General features: G+C 43.5%; 1 protein-coding gene across 3 annotated transcripts in view; it reads right to left on the bottom strand.

Annotated features, from left to right (window-relative positions):
• The window catches only part of CAMK1D (calcium/calmodulin dependent protein kinase ID), a 393,203-nt gene that overhangs the window by 45,732 nt on the left and 324,529 nt on the right, over positions 1–22,942 (bottom strand). For all 3 annotated transcript variants that reach the window (XM_036352547.1, XM_036352559.1, XM_036352553.1), the window contains 2 exons: positions 12,010–12,148; positions 5,067–5,193 (listed from right to left, as the gene is read on the bottom strand). In XM_036352547.1, the coding sequence (XP_036208440.1) occupies positions 5,067–5,193; positions 12,010–12,148 (266 nt within the window). The remainder of the gene's footprint in view (positions 1–5,066; positions 5,194–12,009; positions 12,149–22,942) is intronic.

The following is a 22,942-nucleotide window of genomic DNA, read 5'->3' as shown; positions in this document are numbered from 1 at the left end:
GGCTGTGTCTATCCTCAGGATTGACATGCTGGGGTCTCCTTGCAAAGACCTGTTTTACCTTCTTCTTGGCATTTCTCTGATGGCCAGGCTCTCACAGACATAATTAGTCATAATCCTATATAATAAAAGGCTAATAGCAATTGTCCCCTCAACCGGGAGTTTGATCAGGGGGTGGACCAGCCAGCCAACTGCCCACACCTCCCCTCACCCCCCCACCCCCCCGCCCCCGGCTGGCCCTGCTCTCCATCACCCTCCCAACACCAACCCCCTCCCAATCGGGGCAGTCAGGCCAGACCCCACCTATGGGCGAATTTGTGCACTGGGCCTCTAGTTAAGTTATAATTCAAGATCCCCAAAACCAATGATCAATACTCATTCAGTCTTTATCTTACTTGACTTAGTAGCAACAACTGACATGGTACTTTCTCCAACTTGACGCACTTTCCAGATGCCACACTCCCTGTTTCTCTTCTTACTTACCCTGCTGCTGACTCCATGGACCCTGGAGTCCCATGACTCAGCCCTGGGGCCTTTCCTGTCCTCCATCTATACCCACCTGGCTGGCAATCTTATCCAGATTCCTGGCTTTAAAATGTATCCAGAGAATTTCAGCTCCCAAACACAGACCATCCTCATTACTCATGGATTCCATACATTTTAATTTGCCCACTCACTAAAATTTACTTCTAGCCCCCAAATCCATACGTGATGCCTTCGTGGTCATTTGTGGACATGAGCAGAGTGGCCAAACCTTTGAGTTGCCCATGGTGCACATTCCCAGGTGAGGTCAATGCGGCAGTGCTCTGCCCTCTTGTTTTGGCTCTCACACTGTAAACAAGTATTGTTTTCATGATCTAATTAGCGCCACATTTTTCACATTGTGGTGCATTTTGTTGACTTCACTGTTTCAGATGGGCCCCAATTATAATGCCGAAGTGTGGGTAGATTCTTAAGCACAGGAAGGCCTGGATGTGCCTTATGGAGAAAACACATGTGTCTGACCAGGTTTGTTCAGGCATGAGTCATGTGCTGTTGGCCATGAGTTCAATGTTAATAAATCAACAATAATATTAAATGAGGTGTCGTTGAACAGAAACACACATAAAACAAGGGTACGTATCGATCAGCTGCTGAAAATGTGATCAGAGGCCCACAGAAACCTAACCCTGTCTTTCCCTCGGAGCAGTGGCTCAGTCTTCACTAACTCAGTGTTCACGGGACTTCACGGAACTTAACTACTATATGTAACAAGAAGACTGCACAGTTCCAGGCTGGATTTCTCTCCAGAACTCCAGACTCATTCATATTCCAGCAGCCTCTTTGACCTTGCAGACTTTAAGAAATCAAAACCCAAACCCCTGATAATATTTCTGCAACTTGCTCCTCCCAGCGGCATCTCAATTCAAGGCAACTATGCCACTTCAGGTGCTCACACCAAAAATCCTTGGAATTACCCTGGATATCTCTTTCAATTTTTCAAATCTTGATAATACTATCTTCAAATTATATGTGGAATCTGGCAACTTCTCACCACTTCCACTCTGCCAACCTGTACCTTAGAGGGATCCTGGTAAAAGTCAGATCATGCCATGCCTTACCTCAGAACCTTCTAATAGCTTCCTGCCACCTGAGTAAAAGCCACAATTTTGACAATGACCTGTAGTCCTGGTCTGCACCTGCCCTTCCCATTGCTTCTCTGACTTTATCTGCCTTATTCTCCTCTCTGCTCATCCCAGTCTCCATGCCTCAGGGCCTTTGCAGCACGCTTGGAATACTTTTCCTCCAAATAACAGCATGGCCAGCTTCTTCACTTCTGTCAAGTCTTTACCGCATCACCACCATCTTAGGTGAGAGCTGCCCTCATCACCATGATTAAAGCTACAACCACCTACACACACACACACTTGCTCATCTCTTGACTGCTTTATTTCTTTCCAGAGTACTTATCACCATCTAAGGTACTAATTAACATGCATTGCTGTTGCTTATAATCTGTCTCCCTCCCACTCAAATGTAAGTGCCTTTATCTGTTTGTTTTCTTTCTACTGATGTATCCTCGGAGCCTAGAACAGATGGTAGGCACTAAATAAATAATTCTTGAATGGTTGAATAATGTAGTGCTTACCATACATTATTCAATGTACCTGGTTGCCCTCTGTCTCTCACAGTAATACTGACTGTGAACAAATTTGTCTTATTCATATTTGTATTCCTAACACCAAACCACTGTGCAGGGTGCTTAATAGGAATTCAATAAATGCAGGCTGAATGAATACAAAGGGAGGAGAGAAAGGGAAAAAATGCTGATTTTCAGGACCTTGGGGATTTTAGTCAGTCAACAAGCATCTCTGCCAAGATGAGTAAGACACAGTCCCTGCTCTAGAAAAACCCACAGCATGGTGGGGAGAGACACAAATCAAAATGGACCCTGAGGCAGTGTAATCAGAGCCATGATGAGAAAGAGTCAGGAAAAGAACTGGGATGACAAAGGAGAGGATGGGTGTTGAGAAAGCAATCACAAGGAGGTCACATGTAAGCAGGGCTTTGCATAGGCATTTGCCATGTAGACTGCAGGGGACGAAACACAGGCTACTGCCCGAGGTATGTCTACATAGACAGGAGCCTCCCTATGTGTCCATGTCCTTGCTCTAAAAGGTCTTCCAGGAGTCTCAGTGCTTAAACATGAAGTAACAGAATTGCTATATTCCCACAATTCTCCTCTTCCCCTGCCCACTCACAGAGAACTTGATATCTGATAAGAGGATTACCAAGGACTCCACTTGCCTCCAGTTAGGGTAGTAGGAATAAGGGCCACATCTAAACACTGTTCCCAGTTCCCAGACTCATCAGTGTCTGACATCTAAACAGAACCAGACAATGGCGGACAATGGCCAGACAATGGCGGTCACTTAGAGACCCAGAGAAACTGCCCTTCTGTGGGCTCTGCCAAGATGCGAAGAAGCAAAACCAATTTAGAAAGTGCTAACGCTTTCCAACATCAGAGCCAAATATGAGAGCAGTCTGATGCATATGTAAATATGGACATTCTTTGTCAGAACATGAAATCATAGCCCCAGAGCCGACTTCCCAAATGGGGACACTGGGCAGCCACCACACCTGCAGCTTCTTAGCTCAGAGTGCCTGGGCCCCAGCCTGCTGAGGAAGCAGAGCCACCTGGCAGGGGCCCTGGACACCATGAGCTCATAGACCTTCTCATTTTCTAATGTCTGTGGTCAGAACAGGCTTTCTTTCTCCCCCTCTTCTCAGAGAAATGAGAATAAGCTTGTCCATTTGTTTTGATTTACTACTTGCCTGCTGGCTTGGACTGAGCTGGAGAAATTCCACACGCACAACACACATGCTCACGTTTCTGCCCACTGCCCCACCCAGGCATACACATGCAGTTGCACATGTGACACAGCCACAGCTTCCAGTGTCCCCGACGGGGCCCAGCCTATTCCTACACCGATCACTTTATTCTCCTAGAATGGAGATGGCTCACTATGCCATTATCTCCTTCAAGACCTGTGATGGCCTCTTACATAGGATCAGAACTATCTATTCTCTGTCTAGTGCATACACACAACCCAGGGACACAACCCCCACCTGCAATAGTCAAGAGCCAAGCAGCACTGAGCACACCTTCTCATCCCCTGCCACATTCCCACCACCTTTATCCCTTCCTTCTAAACCTCCTTGTCTCTGAAGTTATTCCCTCAGCCTGCTCTTTTCTCCTCTCAGGTGAGTTCCCTTAAAAATGCAACAGCTATGCAAATACTATAAGGCTGGGCCCTGGAGTTTCCCACAAGCTCTAGGCCCCCAGGCCCACAGTGAGGCCTATTTTCCTCAGCCTTCTGAGGAAGACTGTGTGTTGCTACCAAAGACAAACAGGAATGATGTTGGTTGTGTAATATTCCCTCCTCTCTTCTGGGGCAGGCTTCCTGTTCTCATTAAGAAAGACCATTATGGTTTGCATGATGAAAATTCAGCCGTAATCTCCATTTTCTAAAAGTCTTTTCCAACCTCAGCTCTAACTATTCTCAGACATTCTAGCCTGTACACTCTCCCTGGGCTTTTTCCCACCTAGGGCTATTGCACACGTTGATGCCTCTACCTGGAATGTTATGTCCCCTAAATTCCCATGGCTGGCTGCCCAAGTCTCCTCCCTTTCCCCTGAACCCAGTTCCAATCCCTCTGCACCCTTATTACTCTATCACTTGCCCCTGTTTTATTTTCTTTTATTCATAGTACTTACCACAATCTGAAACAACCCTGTTCATTTGTTTGTTTCTTTGTTTACTGTCTGTTACTCCCAAATACAATGTAAGCTACAGGAAGACAGGCTCATTCTGCCATCACCCTAGTGCCTAGAATAGCATCTGATACATAGCAGGCACTTTAATGTACATTTGCTAAATGAATGAATATATTCCTGTAAATGAAAGTCTCAAAAACTTCACTAAGAGTTCCAATGGCTTTTCTCCAGGTCCCAGAAGACAGAAGGTGAATCTCAGGGTCCGTGTGTTCCTCGCTGTCAGTAGCCTCCTCGGCATCCCCATGTTTAGTACAAAAAAACCTGGGCTTCTCATTTTAAGGAAAACGTTCATTCTTTGTTTCTCCAGTGCAGATCAAGACTGGTTAATTCATGAGAGTGACTTCTCTAAGGTTCCAACCAGAGTCCTCCAATCGACATTTGGCTTCCAGCTGCTTCTAACTCAACATTTTAAATGTTTTATTTGTGTCTGCACCTTATTGTTATCTCAGCCTCTCACTGTAAAGCATTTGAAAACATAAACACATGAACTTTTCTGGTATTAGAATCTGGGAATTCATCCAAATCAAGTCCTGACCTCTAGTCAGGCCCTCACCCAAATCAAACAGGATTTCTCCCCAACTCTTAAAAGGTTTTGAGTGGAATCCCTTCCCTTCCAGCTCCTTCCAGTGTCTCTCCCTCTTTTTATTCTTCCCTCCAGGGGAATGCAGGCAGCTGTGACCAAGTGCCAGCCTCAAATGCTTAAGAAGACTGGTGAGGGGGACACGCAGGGACACACACACACTGTCCTCACCAACGTAGCCGGGGGTCCCACAGGCCGTGGACATCACGTCTCCTTTGCCCTCCATCTTGGACAATCCAAAGTCACTGATCATTATTTTGGACTCCTCATCTTGACTGTAGTACAAGAGATTTTCAGGCTAAAAAGAAAATAAGAAAAGTATTTACAAACTGTGTTTAGAGCTGGTTAATTGTGGACTCACCAAACCACAAAAATCTATTCACTATTCAAAAATATACTTGACCTTTAGATGTAGTGAATGCATTAAGAAAAGTGGTCTTTAATGAAGCACTGGAGAGGGCATTTACTGCTTTTCAATAAATGTTAGTCCCTGTCTCATTATTAATATTTTCCCTACTTAAAAAAATTAACCCCGTTTGGAGGCAATCCAGTGAAAACAGTAAGGTAAGCAGAGCTGCCATGCCAGAGGGACTGCCCTGCAAGGCTGATGCCTCAGACCTTTAATGGTACCAACAGGGCAAAATAACCCCTGGACTGGGCCGAGGGAAATGTTGTTTCCCAAAAGCACTGTATACAATGACAACATGAAAGCAGTTCTTATGACTAATGGACTGAAAATTAAAAACATTATTGAGAATGAACATCCCTAAGTTATGTTACCTGCACCAACAGAAATACCTTCCCTCTACTGATAGAGTTGTTCCCCTTCCCTAGCCTTTGTCTCCCAATCAGAACATGATCTGGGCTTCTGCCTGGATTAATGATACCCAAATACAAATATTCTCATTGGTCTCAAATAAATACACGTTGCCTCTCCCTCTATTTTTAGATTAGCACTAGGACGCTGGGGATCTCAGACTTGTCGGTTCATCTCCTGGGTTAGGAGAAAGGGAGACCCAGAAATAAAATCACTTTTGCAGGTGTTATTTTGTTCTTTCACCAGACCCTTGTTAGCAACCTTTCTCTAACCCAAGGGTCGCTCCCCCTGCCCTCAGCAATGCCTGCCCACTGCCCATCCCGTAGTTCTAGCAGATGTGCTCACTGTCCCCTTTCCTGAGCCAGCTGACACCTGCTTGTTCTGCTCCCTGGCCAGCAGGGGGCTGTCACCAGGGAATGAATGGGAGTTGGAAGACCCAGCACTTTCCAGCCATGTGTCCTTAAGTACCCTGAGCTGCTGTTTGCCTTGCTGTACAACAGGAGTTGCAAGGGGGAGACAATGAAGCCTCATTTGCATAGCATTTTAAGTAAAATCCAGGAATCTCGGGGTTCCTGGCAAAGAACGGGGGCAGGACTTGTGGAGAGTGAGGGAGGTGTGTCAGCCTCAGAACGGTTCCTGCACTGCCAGGTTGAGACCTGAACACAGGGGCGCTCACTTTTTTCTTGTCCATTCTGGAAAAGTTGTTCAATTAATGATGTTGTCACTGAGGGAGATAATGTCAAGGACTGACACCTTTGCTGTCATCCAGTTATGTCCCCCCACCCAGAAAACTCTGAAACTATACCAACTGAAACATAATCATGTCCCTCATTTGTACCAAACCTTAAGGGAACGCAGCAGAAGAGTCTGCACTGAGGAACTCACTTGCCCATACATACCATTTCGGATCTGGGTTTCCTCCCAACCCCAGGAGTGAGGCAATATTTTCTCTTGTCAGTGGCTTGTGGTGAATATTTGGTTCCTAAGTATTGCATTTTAGGAACTACTCTTTTGTAGAATGACTTGACTAATTTAAAAAAGTGGTTCTCAGCCTAGCTGTGCAGCAGGATCAGCAGAGAGGGTACTGAATGGCTGGGGATACTGTTCTTCGGTGGATGTGAGGTTGGCCCAGGCCTCTGGATTTTAGAATTCCTTTAGGGGAGGGGGATTCTGAGGTGCAATTGCTGCTGTGGAGAAATTGTGAGAACTGACCAAGACTCTTTTCTTGACCAAACCTTAGTCAGGCTCGTCTGAGCCTTCTTCTTGACCAGACCTCGACCTTGGCCTTCTGTGTCCCTCCTTGTCCTTGCTGGGCCTGCACAGCCCAGTCTTTGCCAGAATCCTGCTAAGTCAGTTCAGAGGGAATCCCTCACTCTTGATATCTGGTCAAGTTCTTCATCCCCACCCTTTGATGTTATTAAAAATATTATTCAGACACCTGTTAACGATGGTTTGGAAGACTGTTCAGGGGGATTACTGCAGTGGGGTTTGCAGTAGGGGAGAGGGACTGACCTCAACTCTGAATACAATAAGGACAAGTGGAGATTTATAGCCAAAGGACAGGGTAGGGGTCAGTGGACAAAAAAGTGGCTAAGAGGCAACATCAGGGATAAGGGGGACTCTGGCTGCAGGATGGCTGGATATGGAGGGCTGGGAACAAGGGGTCTGATCAGATATGAAGGGTGGGGATTTCTGCTAAATCGTCCAGATTCTCACTAAGACTGAACTAAGTGGGCAGAGCCAATGGACTCAAGGTAAACCCAAGGTCAGGACCTAGTCAAAAAGAAGGCTCAGGGGTGTCCACTCAAGTTTGGTGAGTCTCCTTTGTCTGTCAGTGTGTAAGTGTTTGGCCTGCTTTTAGCAAGGATCCCCTTACCCTTGATGTCTCCTCTTAGTAACTGTCCATCCATGACCCCTCACTCTGCTCGAGCACATAAGTATCGCCCTCCTACCCTCACCTCCCTTGCTGAATTTGGAGTTTAGTTGGATTCTTTTCCCTATTTTGATACTGGAACACCCTCTTGCACCAGTCTTGAATAAAATCTTCCTTACCATTTAACAAGGGTCAGAAAACTTGTTTTTCTTTAACAGAACCCCAATTTTTTTCCCTCTATACTTTACCCAAAATGATAACATAAAAAGAAATGGCATTGAGCAGTCACTGCAACATTAATTCTGTGGATAAAGATGAGATCAGAAGAAAATCAGTGTATGATTTTGAGATGCGTTTTAAAAGAGAATAAAGTGGGCTAATAAATAGTCAAAATAAGAATAATGCTTAGAAAGTAGGGGCAATGATCTAATCAAAAGTGCATGTGGCTCTTCATGTTCTCTCTGAATGCTTAGGGGTTACCCTTTGATAAACAGTAAGGGTGCAGAGAGCAGCTTTCTGCTTTTAAGTTCCTGAGTTACAATCTTTCTTGTCCCAGCACTTGTACAGCTGTAAAGTCAGTGAGCTCCTGAACAAGGCTTCGTCCAGGCAGGAGATCACCAAAGGGCCCAAAATCCTTCTTAAACATTCCTCCTACAGAAGATCCACTTCGAAGTGCTCTTTCAAAGGACAATTATCCCTAAGAAGGATTCAATGGACTGGTCATTCACAGTTAAGATCAATACCTTAATTGGCTCAAGACTAGTAAAGACAATAGGGCTTTTTGTTGGGGGGACAGGGAAGAAAGTGGGAGAGAGGACAGACTTCAGGGATAACCTGGATGGAGGCCCCTGAGGGCATTAGGAGGGCTGTCGGAGAGAGTTATGGTAGATGGGGAGATCTCCCAATTCTTCCTGGGGTCCTAGGAGGCTCAGGACTCACCTGAAAAATTAGCTTACTAAATTTTATAGCATCTTTGCAAGATAATTGGTGGCCAATACCTGAGTTGGAAAGTCAACCAACCCTTTAATATTCACATGACAAGCTATTAAAATATCTGGGTCAACACTTCCTGTAAAGTTAATGTTACACATAATCAACCATCTTCCTAATTCAATATGATGATTCTCAACTGGGGCCAACTGTGCACCCTAGGGGACAGTTGGCAATGCTTAGAGGCATTTTTGGTTGTCACAACTCCAGGAGTGGTACTGGCATCTGGTTGGTAGAGGCTGAGGGTGCTGCTACACATCCTACAATGCACAGGACAGCCCCACCACAAAGAATGATCCAGGTCCCTGTGTCACTAGTGCAGGGCTGAGAAGCCCTACCCTAATCTGAGGAGGCAGTAGTGGGCATTTCCTGTCTCAGTCTCTTATTTTGAAAAAAGAACAACTGATTGTATCTAGTAGTGTTCTGGGGCAAGAAGATACAACAATACCTTTCTGGAGGAAGAAGAAAGCATATTTAAATGTGGGGTGGGGAAGTATCCCAGAATATATCTTAGTCATTTTTTCTTTTTAGTTGTTTTTTTTTTTTTAATCATCATCTGAGGATGTTGTTTTGTTTGTTTATTTGTTGTTGTTTTTTTGTTGTTGTTTTTAGAGAGAGAGGAAGGGGGAGAGAGAGAGAAACATCGATGTGAGAAACATTGATCGGTTGCCTCCCATATGTGCCCTGGCTGGGGATGGAACCTGCAATCTTTTGGTGTACAGGATTATGCTCCAACCAACCGAGCCACCTGGCCAGGGCTGTGCCTTAGTTTTAAATTAACTTGATCATCTTCTCCATTGCTGTAGCCTAAATAATATAGCTTGTTTTAATTTTCTCAGATGTTTATGAAAATTTAACATTAACTTCCTCCACATAGATCAAATTCCTTCGTGTTGTTGAAAAGAGATCACAAAAAGGCCCTAAAATGGCAATGTTCCTTCCACAATTATAAGCCTGGTGGGTGATCTTAAAGCTCCACGGGCTGGAAGCTGCAAGTGTTTTACCAAAAGAGTTATGTGGGGAGTGAAAAATGATATCTCCCATGCAGCCAATCTGCCTTTCTATGGGGGAAATAAACACTGCCCCTCTGGGAAATGCCTTTCCTGCTTAGAAATTATTTCTAATAAGTATCGACAACCAGCCCATCACATCACATCTTCGTAGTCGCCACACTAACTTGTTCAGAGATGGCTGCCTGCTGTGTACTAGAAGCATAGATTCTGTGTTTGGTGAGGGCATAGAGAGCAGAGGAAGCACTGCTGACTGGCATAGAAGTGCCAGCTAAATCATCTTCTCTATATAGCCCTTACTTAGCCCTCAAGGATCTCCAAGTCCTAAGATTAGCTCATTGTGCTTCACAGCCCATTTCACCTGCCAAGGAGCCTGCAAAGGCCCTGGCTAGTGGGTCAGTGGTTAGAAGGGTCTCAGGCTTAATTCCCCATCAGGGGTACGTACCTGGGTTGCAGGTTCGATCCCTGGCTCTGGTCAGGGTGCTTGCAGGAGGCAACCAATTGATGTGTCTCTCTCACACTGATGTATGTTTCTCTCTCTCTCTCTCTCTCTCTCTCTCTCTCTCTCTCTCTCTCTCTCTCTCTCTTCCTCCTTCACTCCCTCCCTCCCTCCCTTCCTTCCTTCCTCTCTCTTTAAAAAAAATAAATAAATAAAATGGAAAAAATATCCTCAGGTGAGAATTAACCAAATACCAAACAAACAAACAAACAAAAACAAAAAGAAGAAGCCTGCAAAGGGTGACAGGTAAGGACTTGACATTTCCAAATACTCTCACCCAGCAGTTTTCCAAGAGGGGTTCTCAAGCCAACATCATCATCACCCAGACTCTCCTTATAAATGCAAGTTCTCTGGCCCCACTGCAAACCTACAGAGTCAGAACGTCTGGAGTGGGGCCAACAATCTGTGTTTTTCCAAGCCCTCTAGATCAGCGGTTCTCAACCTGTGGGTCGCGACCCCTTTGGCAGTCGAATGATCCTTTCACAGGGGTTGCCTAAGACCATCCTGCATATCAGATATTTACATTACGATTCATAACAGTAGCAACATTACAATTATGAAGTAGCAACGAAAATAATTTTATGGTTGGGTCACAACATGAGGAACTGTATTTAAAGGGCCAGAAGGTTGAGAACCACTGCTCTAGATGATTCTGATATAGATTGACATTTGGGAGCCATTAGCCTACTCAATGGAAAATGATAACATGGAGAGAAGAAGAGAAAACTTCACAGTGAGTGCTTATGAAAGGAAAAGCTACACCATTCTATACCTTGACTCCCGGTACCAGATAATGGGAGATATTGAAATTCCATTTTCACTCCTGCTTAGAATTTATTCTTTAAATTGGTTTAGATTTCTAATAGCCGTGTATATGGCTTCAGTGCAATATAATCCCTGTGTTTATGATATGAGTGGTGGGTATGCGTGCTGAGGTAGAATTTCTACCTGGAAGGGTGCAGTGAGCGCTGGGGTTAGACCTGGAGCTGCTATAGGTGAAGCCACATTACAGCCTTGGGTCAACAATGCTGACTGCACTGTTCCTCAAAATGGTATGTTCGCTATCTGCCCTTTGGTATTGACACAGACCTGGGGAGGAATGTATTTCCAAGGTGCCCAAGTATGGCCCAGATCCTTCAGTGCTATTGAGTGAAGAGCAAGGATGCCAAAGCCCCACAAGGAAAAGATAAGAAAGGAACCCAGGACATTGTAGAGGCTGTAATCGCTATCTTTCCTGATAACCTTCCATTTCTCTTCTCTTTCATCTCTTGCCCTCTACCCATTCTCTCCTTTTTTTTTTTTTTCATATAGCGTATTGTACTGAAACAGAGATGCAATAAGGAGAAGACTGGAGAACTGCAGTGGAAGAAGGGTCTTTGTGTCCTATACATCTTAAACAAATTACCTTTAAAAAAAATACATATATTTTATTGATTTTTTGCAGAGAGGAAGGGAGAGGGATAGAGAGTTAGAAATGTCGATGAGAGAGAAACATCGATCAGCTGCCTCCTGCACACCCCCTATACTGGGGATGTGCCCGCAACCAAGGTACATGCCCTTGACCGGAATCGGACCTGGGACCCTTCAGTCCACAGGCCGACACTCTATCCACTGAACCAAACCGGTTAGGGCAAAATTACCTTTTAGATAGACTTCAATCAATTCGTAATGTACCTCTTTGTTGCCCTTTGGCAGCATGACTATAAAATCTCCCAGGCAATGGCCAGCCCCACTCATCTTCATCCTCCTTCAAGCTACTTCTGAGTCACAAAGGCCCAGATGACTAACAGTACACAAATTCCCACCATTATTCCACCCATATCTACATCAAGGCAATCCCATCCCTCCTCTGGAACCAATCCTCTTGGACAGGTGCATTATGAGTTGGAGAGCAGCTGAAGGATGTTGCTAAGCGATGGCCTCACCTTGAGGTCCCTGTGGACGATGCCCATTCTATGGAGATAGTAGACAGCATCCAAGACCTGGCGGATCAGAGTACTAGCATCTTTCTCTGTGTAAAATCCCTTCTCCACTATTCGATCAAACAACTCTCCGCCGGACACACTGTTAAAAAAAAAAAGAAAGAACAAATGAGAAGTTTGAGAGGAGCTGTTGCATTATTCAGGGACAACCATGAGTAAAGGCTTTCAATATGGTAAAAGACCCAAATTTTATTTCATAAATGAATCCATTTTCAGAGTTAGAGATTTTGTCCCCATTATTCCCCAGTAGCTCTACTAAGGAAGTGTTTCTATGTTATGGTGGTACAAATGTCCAGAGTGAAATAAAGGAAATAAAAATAAGCCAGGACCCACAGACTTAGCCAGGCTTGGCAGGTTTCTCCTGGCCTCTGCCTCCTTGCTGCTGTGACAATGTAAAGTCAGGATAACCTTCAGAAATGTCAGCATCATCAGATACAGGGAGATGATGCTGGCAAAGATGTCTCCCTCACACAGACAGTATCCTTAAAGGACCCAGGTGGGGGGTGCTGTGGGCAAAGCATGGAGCAGCCAGCAGGATGTCTGGGCTTTTGACTGAGTTATGCTCCTAATATGCTGAGTGTGTGAGCATTCCTTGAGTCTTTAAACCTCAGTCTTTTTATCTGTAAAATGAGGGTGTTAATCTAGTCAACTATTTCCAAGAGAGGTTAGGGGGATGTTCTCCGAGGCTGGTATCAGAGCCTGAAAGCCACATGTGATTTACAAAAAAAAGAGGGAAGGAAATTATACTCTATTACATTGCTTTGCTTTGTCCCCCACCACACCGCCTTTGGTGATAATATTTTATGTTAATTTGCTTTGAATTTCAGATTGCATTAAATATATTTTTCATATTATTACAGATCTGGGGGAGTGGGTAGGGGCTGGGAGAATGGGGGCAAAGAGGTGTAAACAAGAGACATCTCTAATACTGTCAACAATAAAAAAAGCATTAAAAAAAGAGGGGCCTAGACAAAGAAAGAGCTTTTTGAAAAGGTCAAAAAGCCTGGTGAACAATTTCCATAGACCCTTTTATTTTGATATTTGATGCTACTCTGAGTTTAACAAAATAACAGAACTATACAATGCTGAATAGAAATAACTCAACTAACACCTTAGCCTTCCAGGTCTTAGAATATATACTTCACTAAGAAAACAGTACTTCTTTCAAATAATTAAGCCATCTTAGAAATTAGCTTCAAGAGATATATTAACACTATTTTTTTTCTATAAAAAAGGAACAAATTTTCCAAATTCAAAATGAAAAAGATTTATTTGAAATATTAAGGGCATAAATATTGTTTCATAAATAACTTCTACAGCTTCAGTAGAGTTAAGGCATGCTCTGGCCACACCACACACACATTCACAAACACTCAAGGCTATGATTCATTTCCTGCAAGTCATGGCAATTAATGTGCAATAACTAAACCACAGATACCTAAACACAATTGCAGTTGTAAAGGCCTATGTATTATCTAGGGTCATTCCAAAAGATGTTGTACTTGGATAATGTCTTGTTTCCAAAGCAAACTAAGCAATCTAGATAAGAAAGGGAAGATGCTCAGGAGAAATAAAAAGCAATCGAAAGAGTGAAAAGAAATTGAAACAACTGGGGAGAAACTACATTTTGGTGATTGTATTGTTTAAACGATCCCTCCTTAGGTAAACCAAAATCCCAAAATGTCCCCTCCTGGCAACTGACACCACGTTCTCGCCAGTCTTCTTTTTTTCTAGAACCTTCTTCCAATGAGTTTCAATGTCTGAAACTCTGCAGAGCTTGAGGATGTAGGGCAGGAGATGTGCTGCTACCAGGGGCAGGGTGAGTGGGTAGATTTACTTGACTTAATCACTTATTTGACTATTCATTCAACATTCTATGCCAGCTGCTGTGCATGGTTGGTGCCAATCAAGGCAGCATTAGCTATGAAGGAGGAAAGTCTGTTTAGACTGTGGCCCTCCTCATTCTCTAACATCAGCCCACCCTCCAATAATGGCATGGCATATGAGTGTTCCAGTGCTTTCTTACAACTCGTATGACTGCTACTCACTCCTCTGCTCTGAAAGCTGCTGGAGGACCTCAGGGAAGATTGTTCACCCTTTCCTCATCCCACCCTACCCTTAGTACTACATGGCCCACACTGCCAGATCGTCTCCTTCCCTCAAAACTGATCTTTCCTGCTTCCCATTCTCTCAAAGTTTCCTTTTTTGCTATGTAATCTATAAGGTGTTAATATATTCTATTGAATAATAATATTTACACACTGCAATAGGGTAGCAATACAGTAAGAATTGGAGCTTCAGAGTTGAAATGTAAGATACTGCTGTAGTATGTATTGTCACAGAGTCCCAATTCTCTGCACATTTGCTATTTCCCTTATTCAATTTCAAATTGCACCAGATCTTTATTTTTCTGAACATTGCTCAGAAAAAATCTGGTTTCCTTAGAAACCAAGGCACTGGGGAAATGTTTAAAAACTTGCCAATAAAAAATGTAACAAGTACTAATAAAAATACCTTAAATTTGCAAATCATTTTATGCTTTTCAAACTCTCCTTAAGCATTCATTGAAAAGGCCTGAATGTTTATCTCCCCCCACAAATTCATGTGTTAAAGCCCTAACTCCTAAAATGATGGTATTTGGAGGTGGGGGCCTTTGGGGGTGATTAGGTTTAGATTAAGTCATGAGGGTGGGGCCCCCATGATGGAATTAGTGACCTTATAAGAAGAGGAAGAGAGACCAGTCCTCTCTCGCTCTCTCTCTACTATGTGAGGACACAGTGAGAAGGCGGTTGCTTGCAAGCCAGGGAGAGAGCCTTTAACAGGAACTAAATCTGCCAGCACCTCAATCTTGAAATTCCCAGACTCCAGACCTGTGAGAAGTACATTTCCATTGTTTAAGGCACCCAGCCTCTGGTATTTTGTTAAGGCAGCCTAAGCTAACTAGACAACCACTCATTTTCAAAACTGCTTGTGAGCAACCAGAATCCCAGAATCACTAATGAGGAAATAAGTTTGGACTTGTGAGGGTCATGTCTCATTTCTAGGCCTAGAGACCATGGTTGGTGGACTGCTGATCTGAAAGATAGGTTATTCTCTAATCCTTCTATGGCAAGCTTCCTGTGTGCATGGAGTCCTAAATTTAGAAAAATGCAAAGCATTAGAATATATATGGATTAAGGGAGAAGACAAAGACATGATTCAAAAATTCTCTACTCTTCTCAAGTCAAACTTTGACATTGATTTAGAACAACCTGCCTTTGCAAACCATTTTGTTCTTTATATGCACTTGAACTTCCCCATCTAATTTTGATAGGTATCATCTTCTTACTTTAAAAGTTACTGCCAATTTTAACTTAAAATGTTTTATGTCTTATAACAATATCCTCCACACATTCACTACAAGATAGTCCTTGGGCTAATAATGAAAACTGGGGTCCAAAATCTATTTCTCTAGAAATTAGATATAATAAAATAAAATGAGGGCTGAAGGAAACCAGCATATGTCACCCCAAAATATCCCTCTTTGACATAAAAATTATTCTGAGCTAAAGACAATTAAGAAGCAGAGAAAGCTCCCCGCCCCCACTACCACTTGTCTAAAGGCAATAAATAAATTCCCTTTGTATTGGAGACAGACTTTTACCAGCCCAGAGACAAAACCAGAAAAACTGGCAAACAAACCTTATTATCTCACCATTATCTTCCTAGTTATTTCTTCATCAGTTACTACCCCTGCTCCAAATCCCTTTATCTTCTCAATTCTTCACAAATGTATTATCTGTCTATAAGGTATAAAGCTTCCTGCTCTAGTCACTTCTTCAGGTCTTCATTCTCGTGTGAAGGCTCCCAAGTACATGTAAAAACTCAATGCAATGTGTATACTTTTCTCCTGTTAATATGTCTCTGTCAGCTTAATTTTCAGACCCCACCAAGGACCCTAAATGGGTTGAGTAAAATGTTTTGCTCCCCTATAGGGCCAAAGAGTACAGCACTGTGCTGTTAATTTCAGATGGAACAGTCTGAGAATTATTAGCAGTGATGCTGGGATAATAAAAAAGCAGTGTTACAGCAAACATGCCTTTAAATTCACAAAGGCTCACATAACCAGGCAGCAAAAGAATAACAGAACCGGGTGACACGAATACAAAAGCAATGTGGTCTTAATGTGCCCCAGAGCTAGGCTGGTTATAAATGTGTGTTTGCTAAGAACCATCTCCCCTATTTACATTTATTTAGTCCTAAGGGGAAGGTACTCTTGAAATATGCAGGTTGTGATTAAGAGAGGTTACAAGCAAAGCATTTTCCAATGTGAAACCTCAAGGCCCAGATGACAGATATGTACATTTTTTTTACCCAGCCTATAGAGAGAAATAATCTATCTTCTCAGTCTTTCCCTCAATCAAGTCCCAACTTGGCAGCCCTGGGATCTCCCCGCTCCCATGCAGGGCAGTGGCCCTGCCTGTCTCCCAGGCCCTTACCCTTAATCCTCACTACTTCATTTGGCTTTGGCATCTGTACACTCTGCTCCTGGGGGGACTCCCCATCCACTCTGGGAAGATTAAAGCTTTACTTCATGGAACCTCTGCCTTCAATATTTTTCCCCTTCAATAAATCCTACTTCAATAATAAAAATATCTTTATTCTTAGAATTCAGTTTCACAATATCTTCCAGGCCTCAATCTGTTCAGAAGTTTCCAAAACACAAACACATGCTTCTTCTTTTAATAGACCAGATCAATTTAATTCCTTGTGTTCCAGTATGCTTTGATTCTGGTTGTTTTGTCTTCTCAATATCTGGGGTGTTAGGGGCTGAATTGCATTCTCCCCCAATTTCATATGTTGAAATTATAACATATTTGGAGATAGAGCCTTTAAGAGGTAATTAAGGTTAAATAAGGTCATATGGCTCCAATATGAGTAGTGTCTTTATGAGAGAGACACCAGGGATGCACGCACACAGAGGAAAGACCATGTGAAGACAGTGAGAAGGCAGCCAGCCATCTACAAGCCAAGGAGAGGGGCCTGAGGAGAAACCAAACCTGCTGAAACCTTGATCTTGGATTTCCAGCTGCCAGAAAGGTGAGAAAATAAATTTCTGTTGTTTAAGTCCTCCACTGTGTGGCAGTTTGCTATGGCAGTCTGAGCAAACGAACACACTGGGCAACGTCAAGTACCTTCCATGTTCGTGCAGTGTACCTTTGAATGTACATTCTCTTCTAATATAGTTTTGAGGTTCGTTGGGGGAAACCTTTTTTGCACTGTGCATTTTTTAAATTCGCCAAGTCAAATAATCTTCTATCAGGCCAGACAGTATGTTGTCCCTGTTTCCAAGAGGCCCACAGCCGGGGAGTGGGGCGGAGGTTACTAAGGTACACAGAGAAGTTAAACACAGTAGAGGGGCCGAGCACCGGGTGTGGGGAAGTGAAAGCGATTTGGAAGCCCACAGAAGGACACCTAGAAGGGGCCCAGGGCACAGGGCAGGAGAAGGTGAGTATGAGCTGCCTGATGGATTGATAGAGAGAGAGAGAGAGAGAGAGAGAGAGAGAAACATAATTTGTTGTCCCATTTATTTATGCATTCATTGGTTGATTCTTGTATCTACCCTGACAGGGGACTGAATCTGCAACTTGGCATATTGGGATGACATGCTAACCAACTGAGCTACCCAGCTAGGGTGGAGTATGGGCTATCTTAAAGGTGATGCAGTAAGCATTTAGTCAAGTGGGGAAAAGCCCAATGACAAGTAAGGCCTAGAAATGTGAATGATCATAAAAGGAGTTTTTGGGGAACTGACTCTCTTTAGAGAAATTCAGTCGATGAAAGAGATCAGTGAGCACCTTCTTTCTGTAAGCTTCCTGCTTGGCATGCAGTATTGGTCTGTATTTGGGGGCTACCAAAGAAGCTCAGGTTGAAAATATAGACCACAGTGACCACTGACTTTCCAAACTGTGATCCCAGATGATGACCACAGGGCACTGAAGGAGGGAGAAAGCAGTGGTTAGAGGAGGCTTCCTGACGGAGGCACCTTAAGTTTCTTTGTGTCTCTGAGTCCAGCACAGTCCTCGCTGGATTACATAAAAATGTCAGCTGCGTCCTGAAGGAAGTTGGCTGTGAGATAGGCATGAGGAGGGAGAATATGATAGGCAGGGAGAAGAGTTGAAAGCAGGAATGAACAAGGTAGCAAAGAAACCAGACTTATCTGGAAAATGCAACTGGTGAAATCAGATCCTGAAGGATTCTGATTCTGAAAACCAAGCAGTGGAGCCTGAATGGGCTGCATCAGATGATAGTAAATTCTAAGCCACTTGATATCTAATGGTAGCCCATTTCTGAGAGTGTAGCCTTTGATATATGTGGGTGTGGGGTGAGGGACATCTAGGAACAAGGTCATTTCCACGGTGTAGATGCTGCCTTCCAATGAAGGTCTGCAGTGCCATCCTAAAGGCCCACTGCTTTTATATTCTCAGTCCTGCCGACTTCCTGAAGCCCTTAGGTGTGCTCAGAAAAGCAAATTTATTCCAACAAAACCATGTTGGCTAGCTCTGCAGTGTGCATAGGTTTCCATCCACCAAGGCAACAACTTTCATTGCTTTGGGTGAGGCCCCAGTGATTCCTTAGAATCATCTTCTCTTCCTGCTTTCCAACCACAGCCTTCAGTTCCCAGCCAGCTGCCCCTCCAGGCTGGCCAGGAAAAGTGTGGTTATAGCCAAAATGATGGATAAGAAAGAACTAAAGGCTTTACTTTTGTTTGGGAAACTTGCTTGCTAAGACTCCAATAAGGAAATTTTTACTCATGAGAAAAGGGCTAAAGGGTTTGTGAGGAAATGATTAACATGATCAAGATTTCAAGAGAAAACAGCTAATCTCTTCCACATCAAAACATCTGTTCACATTCCAGGGAAAAAAAGGTAATTACGAATCACTTTTAGTTTTTCTGTTTTCCAAGAAGCCAAAACATATACTATTCATATACTAGTAGAATCCCCAATATCTATGATTTATATTCCAGTGGGGAAGGAAGAGAAACAAATAGGTAAATGTGGCCGAAGCCGGTTTGGCTCAGTGGATAGAGCATCGGCCTGCGGACTGAAGGGTCCCAGGTTCGATTCCGGTCAAGGGCATGTACCTGGGTTGCGGGCACATCCCCAGTGGGAGATGTGCAGGAGGCAGCTGATCGATGTTTCTCTCTCATCGATGTTTCTAACTTTCTATCTCTCTCCCTTCCTCTCTGTGAAAAATCAATAAAATATATTTTTTAAAAAAAAATAGGTAAATGTGGAACTCTCAAGGAGTTCTGCATGTTGTGCAGAGAACTTAAACCTGAGATGAGTACCTGGTGCTGCTACTTTGAATGGGCTCCAGGGGGGCCTCTCGGAATGACAGGAAAGAGTTATCCAAGTAACAGTTTGGGGGAAGAGGTTCTGAAAATGAGCAAGTTTGTCCTAAGGACAGCATAAAATTTAGGGTCTTTGGGGACCAAAAAGGTCAGAATGACTGGAGTTTGCTGGACAATGGGTAGAATGGTTGACAGAAAGCAAGGCCCAGATCAAGCAGGGACATACGCTATGGACTGAATGTTTGTGTCTCCCCCAAATTCATATGTTGAAATGTAACCCCCAATGTGATGGTACTGGGTGGTGGGGACTTAGTAGGTAATCAGGTAATAAGGGTAGAGCCCTCATGAGTGTGATTAGTGCCCTTATAGGAAGAGGCCAGAGAACTAGCTTGCCCTATTTCTGCCATGTGAGGATACAATGAGAAGTTGGCAGCCTACAACCTGGAAGGAAGCTCAGAATACAATCATGCTCGCACCCTGATCTGGGACTTCCAGGTTCCAGAACTAATGAAAGATAAATTTCAGTTATTTATAAGCACCCTGATTTATGATACTTTGTTATGACAGCCCACATGGATAAAGATATTATGGAAGCTAAGATTGAGATAGGATGGATTTATTCTACATTTGGTATGAAATCATTGGAGGGTTTTCAGCCAGAGGACAGGTGACTGACTGACAGTTTTTAGAGATTACTCTGGCTGCTGTGTGCAGAATGGCTATTGAGGAAAGAGTGGAAGCAGGCAGGTTGTTGAGGAGGTACTGCAGTGATCCAGGTGACAGAGGATGGTGGCTCAGCCTGGGACACTGGAGTCAGAGAGACATGGACAGACATAGGGTATGTATTGGAGATTCAGTAGACAAGATGATGCTGATATGGGGTATGCAGGAAGGAGAGGAATCAAGATTGTCTCCTAGATTTTTGATTTGAGTAACAAGTAGATGGCAATGACATTATTTGAAAGGGGGCCCTGGTGAAAAAGAGGTTTGGAGGGCTCAAAACAACTAGGCTAGCAGTGAGCACCAGAACTTCCCGCAATGTTGGTCATGCTCTTTATCTGCAATATCGATATGGTAGCCACTAGTCATGGGGCTATTGTGCACTTGAAATGTGGCCAGTGCAACTGAAGAACTGACTTTAAAAATTATTTAATCTTTGAATGGACTCCAAGAGGGCCTCTCAGGATGACAGGAAGAGCTATCTAAGTAATGACTGGGAGGAAGAAGTTCTGAAAAATGGGTGAGCTTGATTAATGTAAGGAGCCACCTGGCACTACCTTATTGGATAACATAGACCTAGAGTCTTGGGTAGAATATGTGAAGTCCGAGATGCCCAATAGATAGAGACAGGTAGGCCATGTATATAAGACTGAAGTTCAGGGGGAAAGATCAGGGCTAGAGTTCAAAATGAACAAGTCATCAGCATGTAGCAGATGGTCTGCAAGACCTATAGACTAGACGTGATCAACCACCGAGAGTGTAGCTGGATAGAAGGAAAATGTCTGAGTGCTAGGAATGCCAATGCTCAAACGAGAATGGGCCGGCACAGGACCCAACAAGAGAGGGGCAGGAAGCAAAGGAGAGTGCAGTGCCATGGAAATCAAGGAGGAGGCCTTGGGCAACCCTGACAAATGCTGCTGAGGGATCAAATAAGAAATATCCTTTGTATTTGCCAAGATGAAGGCCAGGGCTGAAGGTAGAGTTCTGAGAGTCACTGGCATATTACATGGCAATTAGACCCTGGGATTGAAGGAGATGTCTGAGTACACAGAGAAGAGAAGGGTACCCAGGACTGAGGTCTCTGAGCCTATTTTTCTCATCTGTAAAAGGGGAAATTATACTGCTTTAAGAATTACATGAGACAATGAAAAGAAGATCCCTAGAAAGCCTCTTGGCATGCTTTAGTGTTTTTGAAATGTCAGTTCCCGTCTCCCTTCTCCACAGGGGAACTCAGAGGCAGGAGCAAACCACTGATTGACAAGGGATTGGTGTGAAGGTGCTGCTAGGCACAGGCAGTTGGGAGGAGAGGAGGATGACACAGGGTGACACAAGGCTTCTGGCTCTCCAGACAGAAGAGCCCCCTGCTCTTCCCTCTGCTCCACACAGACAGGTTGGAGTTTTGTGCAGGTGTCCATGCACTTGATTAGAATGGAAACTGGGGAAAAATTTTAGCCATATTACATAATTGTACAATTTAGTATTGTGACTTCTGCATTAAATAGATATCTTCCTATAACCTTATAAAATGAGGACTCGCAAGGTGGAGATCAGAATGCTTTCAACCTAGTAAGGCACATTTCCTGAGTTATTCCAGGTTAATGACGTACTAATTGACATGCCTTTGCTCCAAATAGTGACCCACTGGTAGAGCACAGACGGCACGAGCTGTATAATAACCGGTGCTCTTGAATGTATTAAGTATAACTTTTGGAAATATTCTGTAATAAACTGTTTGATGATTACATATCAGCCTTCCCACAATTAGATCCAATTAGGAAGATTTTACTTGGCAACACATTTTTCATTGTAATTTTACTGATATTAAAATAAATTTGCATTCTTTGAGTAGGTAACAACTGAAAGAGATTGGAGATGGCTCTGGAATAGCTCCAGGAACACAGCTTGATTACAGATAGGCCACCAAATTGGTAACTCCCAAGTAGCGAACTGCCAGTTGGCTGTAAGCACATCTTCATCTATCTGGGATAAGTGACTATGTTCAAAACTAATGAGGGCAATTATGAAATTTCACATATGCTCCGAGATTCAGTATCTGACAATAAATTGATAGGGCCCCAGTTTTGTGACAAGTCTCAAATGTGTTTTTGAATTCCTTTTTGTTTGTACAGCTTTAATGGACGTTCATTACATGTATTTACATTCCTTCTAGTGTTTCTCAGTCAAGAGGATCTTTACTAAAAATCACATAGCAGATGTGTGGGGGAGCACGTGCACTTAGGTAATATGAGGAAGGTCAAACAATGCCTTTGAAAAGCATGAGCAAAATAAAGACTGCCTGCTATTGTCAGCCTTGCAAAATGCTCAATGCCTTTGTTGATTAAATAAGTCTGTGGAGTTCCCGGGTTTACCTTCTGTCAATGGCACTAACAGAGATGCATGACCGCAGGTGATCCCTGCAGGGCTCACCAGCTCTGGGCCACCTGTACCTGTTGAACCCTCACGTCTAATTCCTACCCATCATTTAGAGCCTAGCTTGAATGTCACTACTTCAGAGAAGCCTTTCATGATCTCCAGACCAGATTAGCGCACACCCCCCCATTACATTTGCTCTTAGCACCTTTATTTCTGCATAGCATTCACCACTTAGAATTAATTATTGACATATTTATCTGTGTAATGCTTGTCCTCCTGCTCTGCTCCGGCCTACCCCAGACAATGAACACCAGGAAGGCAGAGTTAATGTTAGCCTCTTTGCTGAAATTAGTTTACCCAGGGTTTAGCATGGTACCTGGCACATATAATAAGCTAACTAAACGTGTGTTGAATAAAATAAGATGTTTCACAAAAAATGTTTAGTGA

This window comes from Myotis myotis, unplaced genomic scaffold (assembly GCF_014108235.1).
Source record: "Myotis myotis isolate mMyoMyo1 unplaced genomic scaffold, mMyoMyo1.p scaffold_m19_p_1, whole genome shotgun sequence".
NCBI classification, from domain to species: Eukaryota; Metazoa; Chordata; class Mammalia; order Chiroptera; family Vespertilionidae; genus Myotis; species Myotis myotis.
The sequence above is the reverse complement of the archived record's forward strand: the minus strand, read 5'-3'. Positions and strand labels throughout refer to the sequence as shown.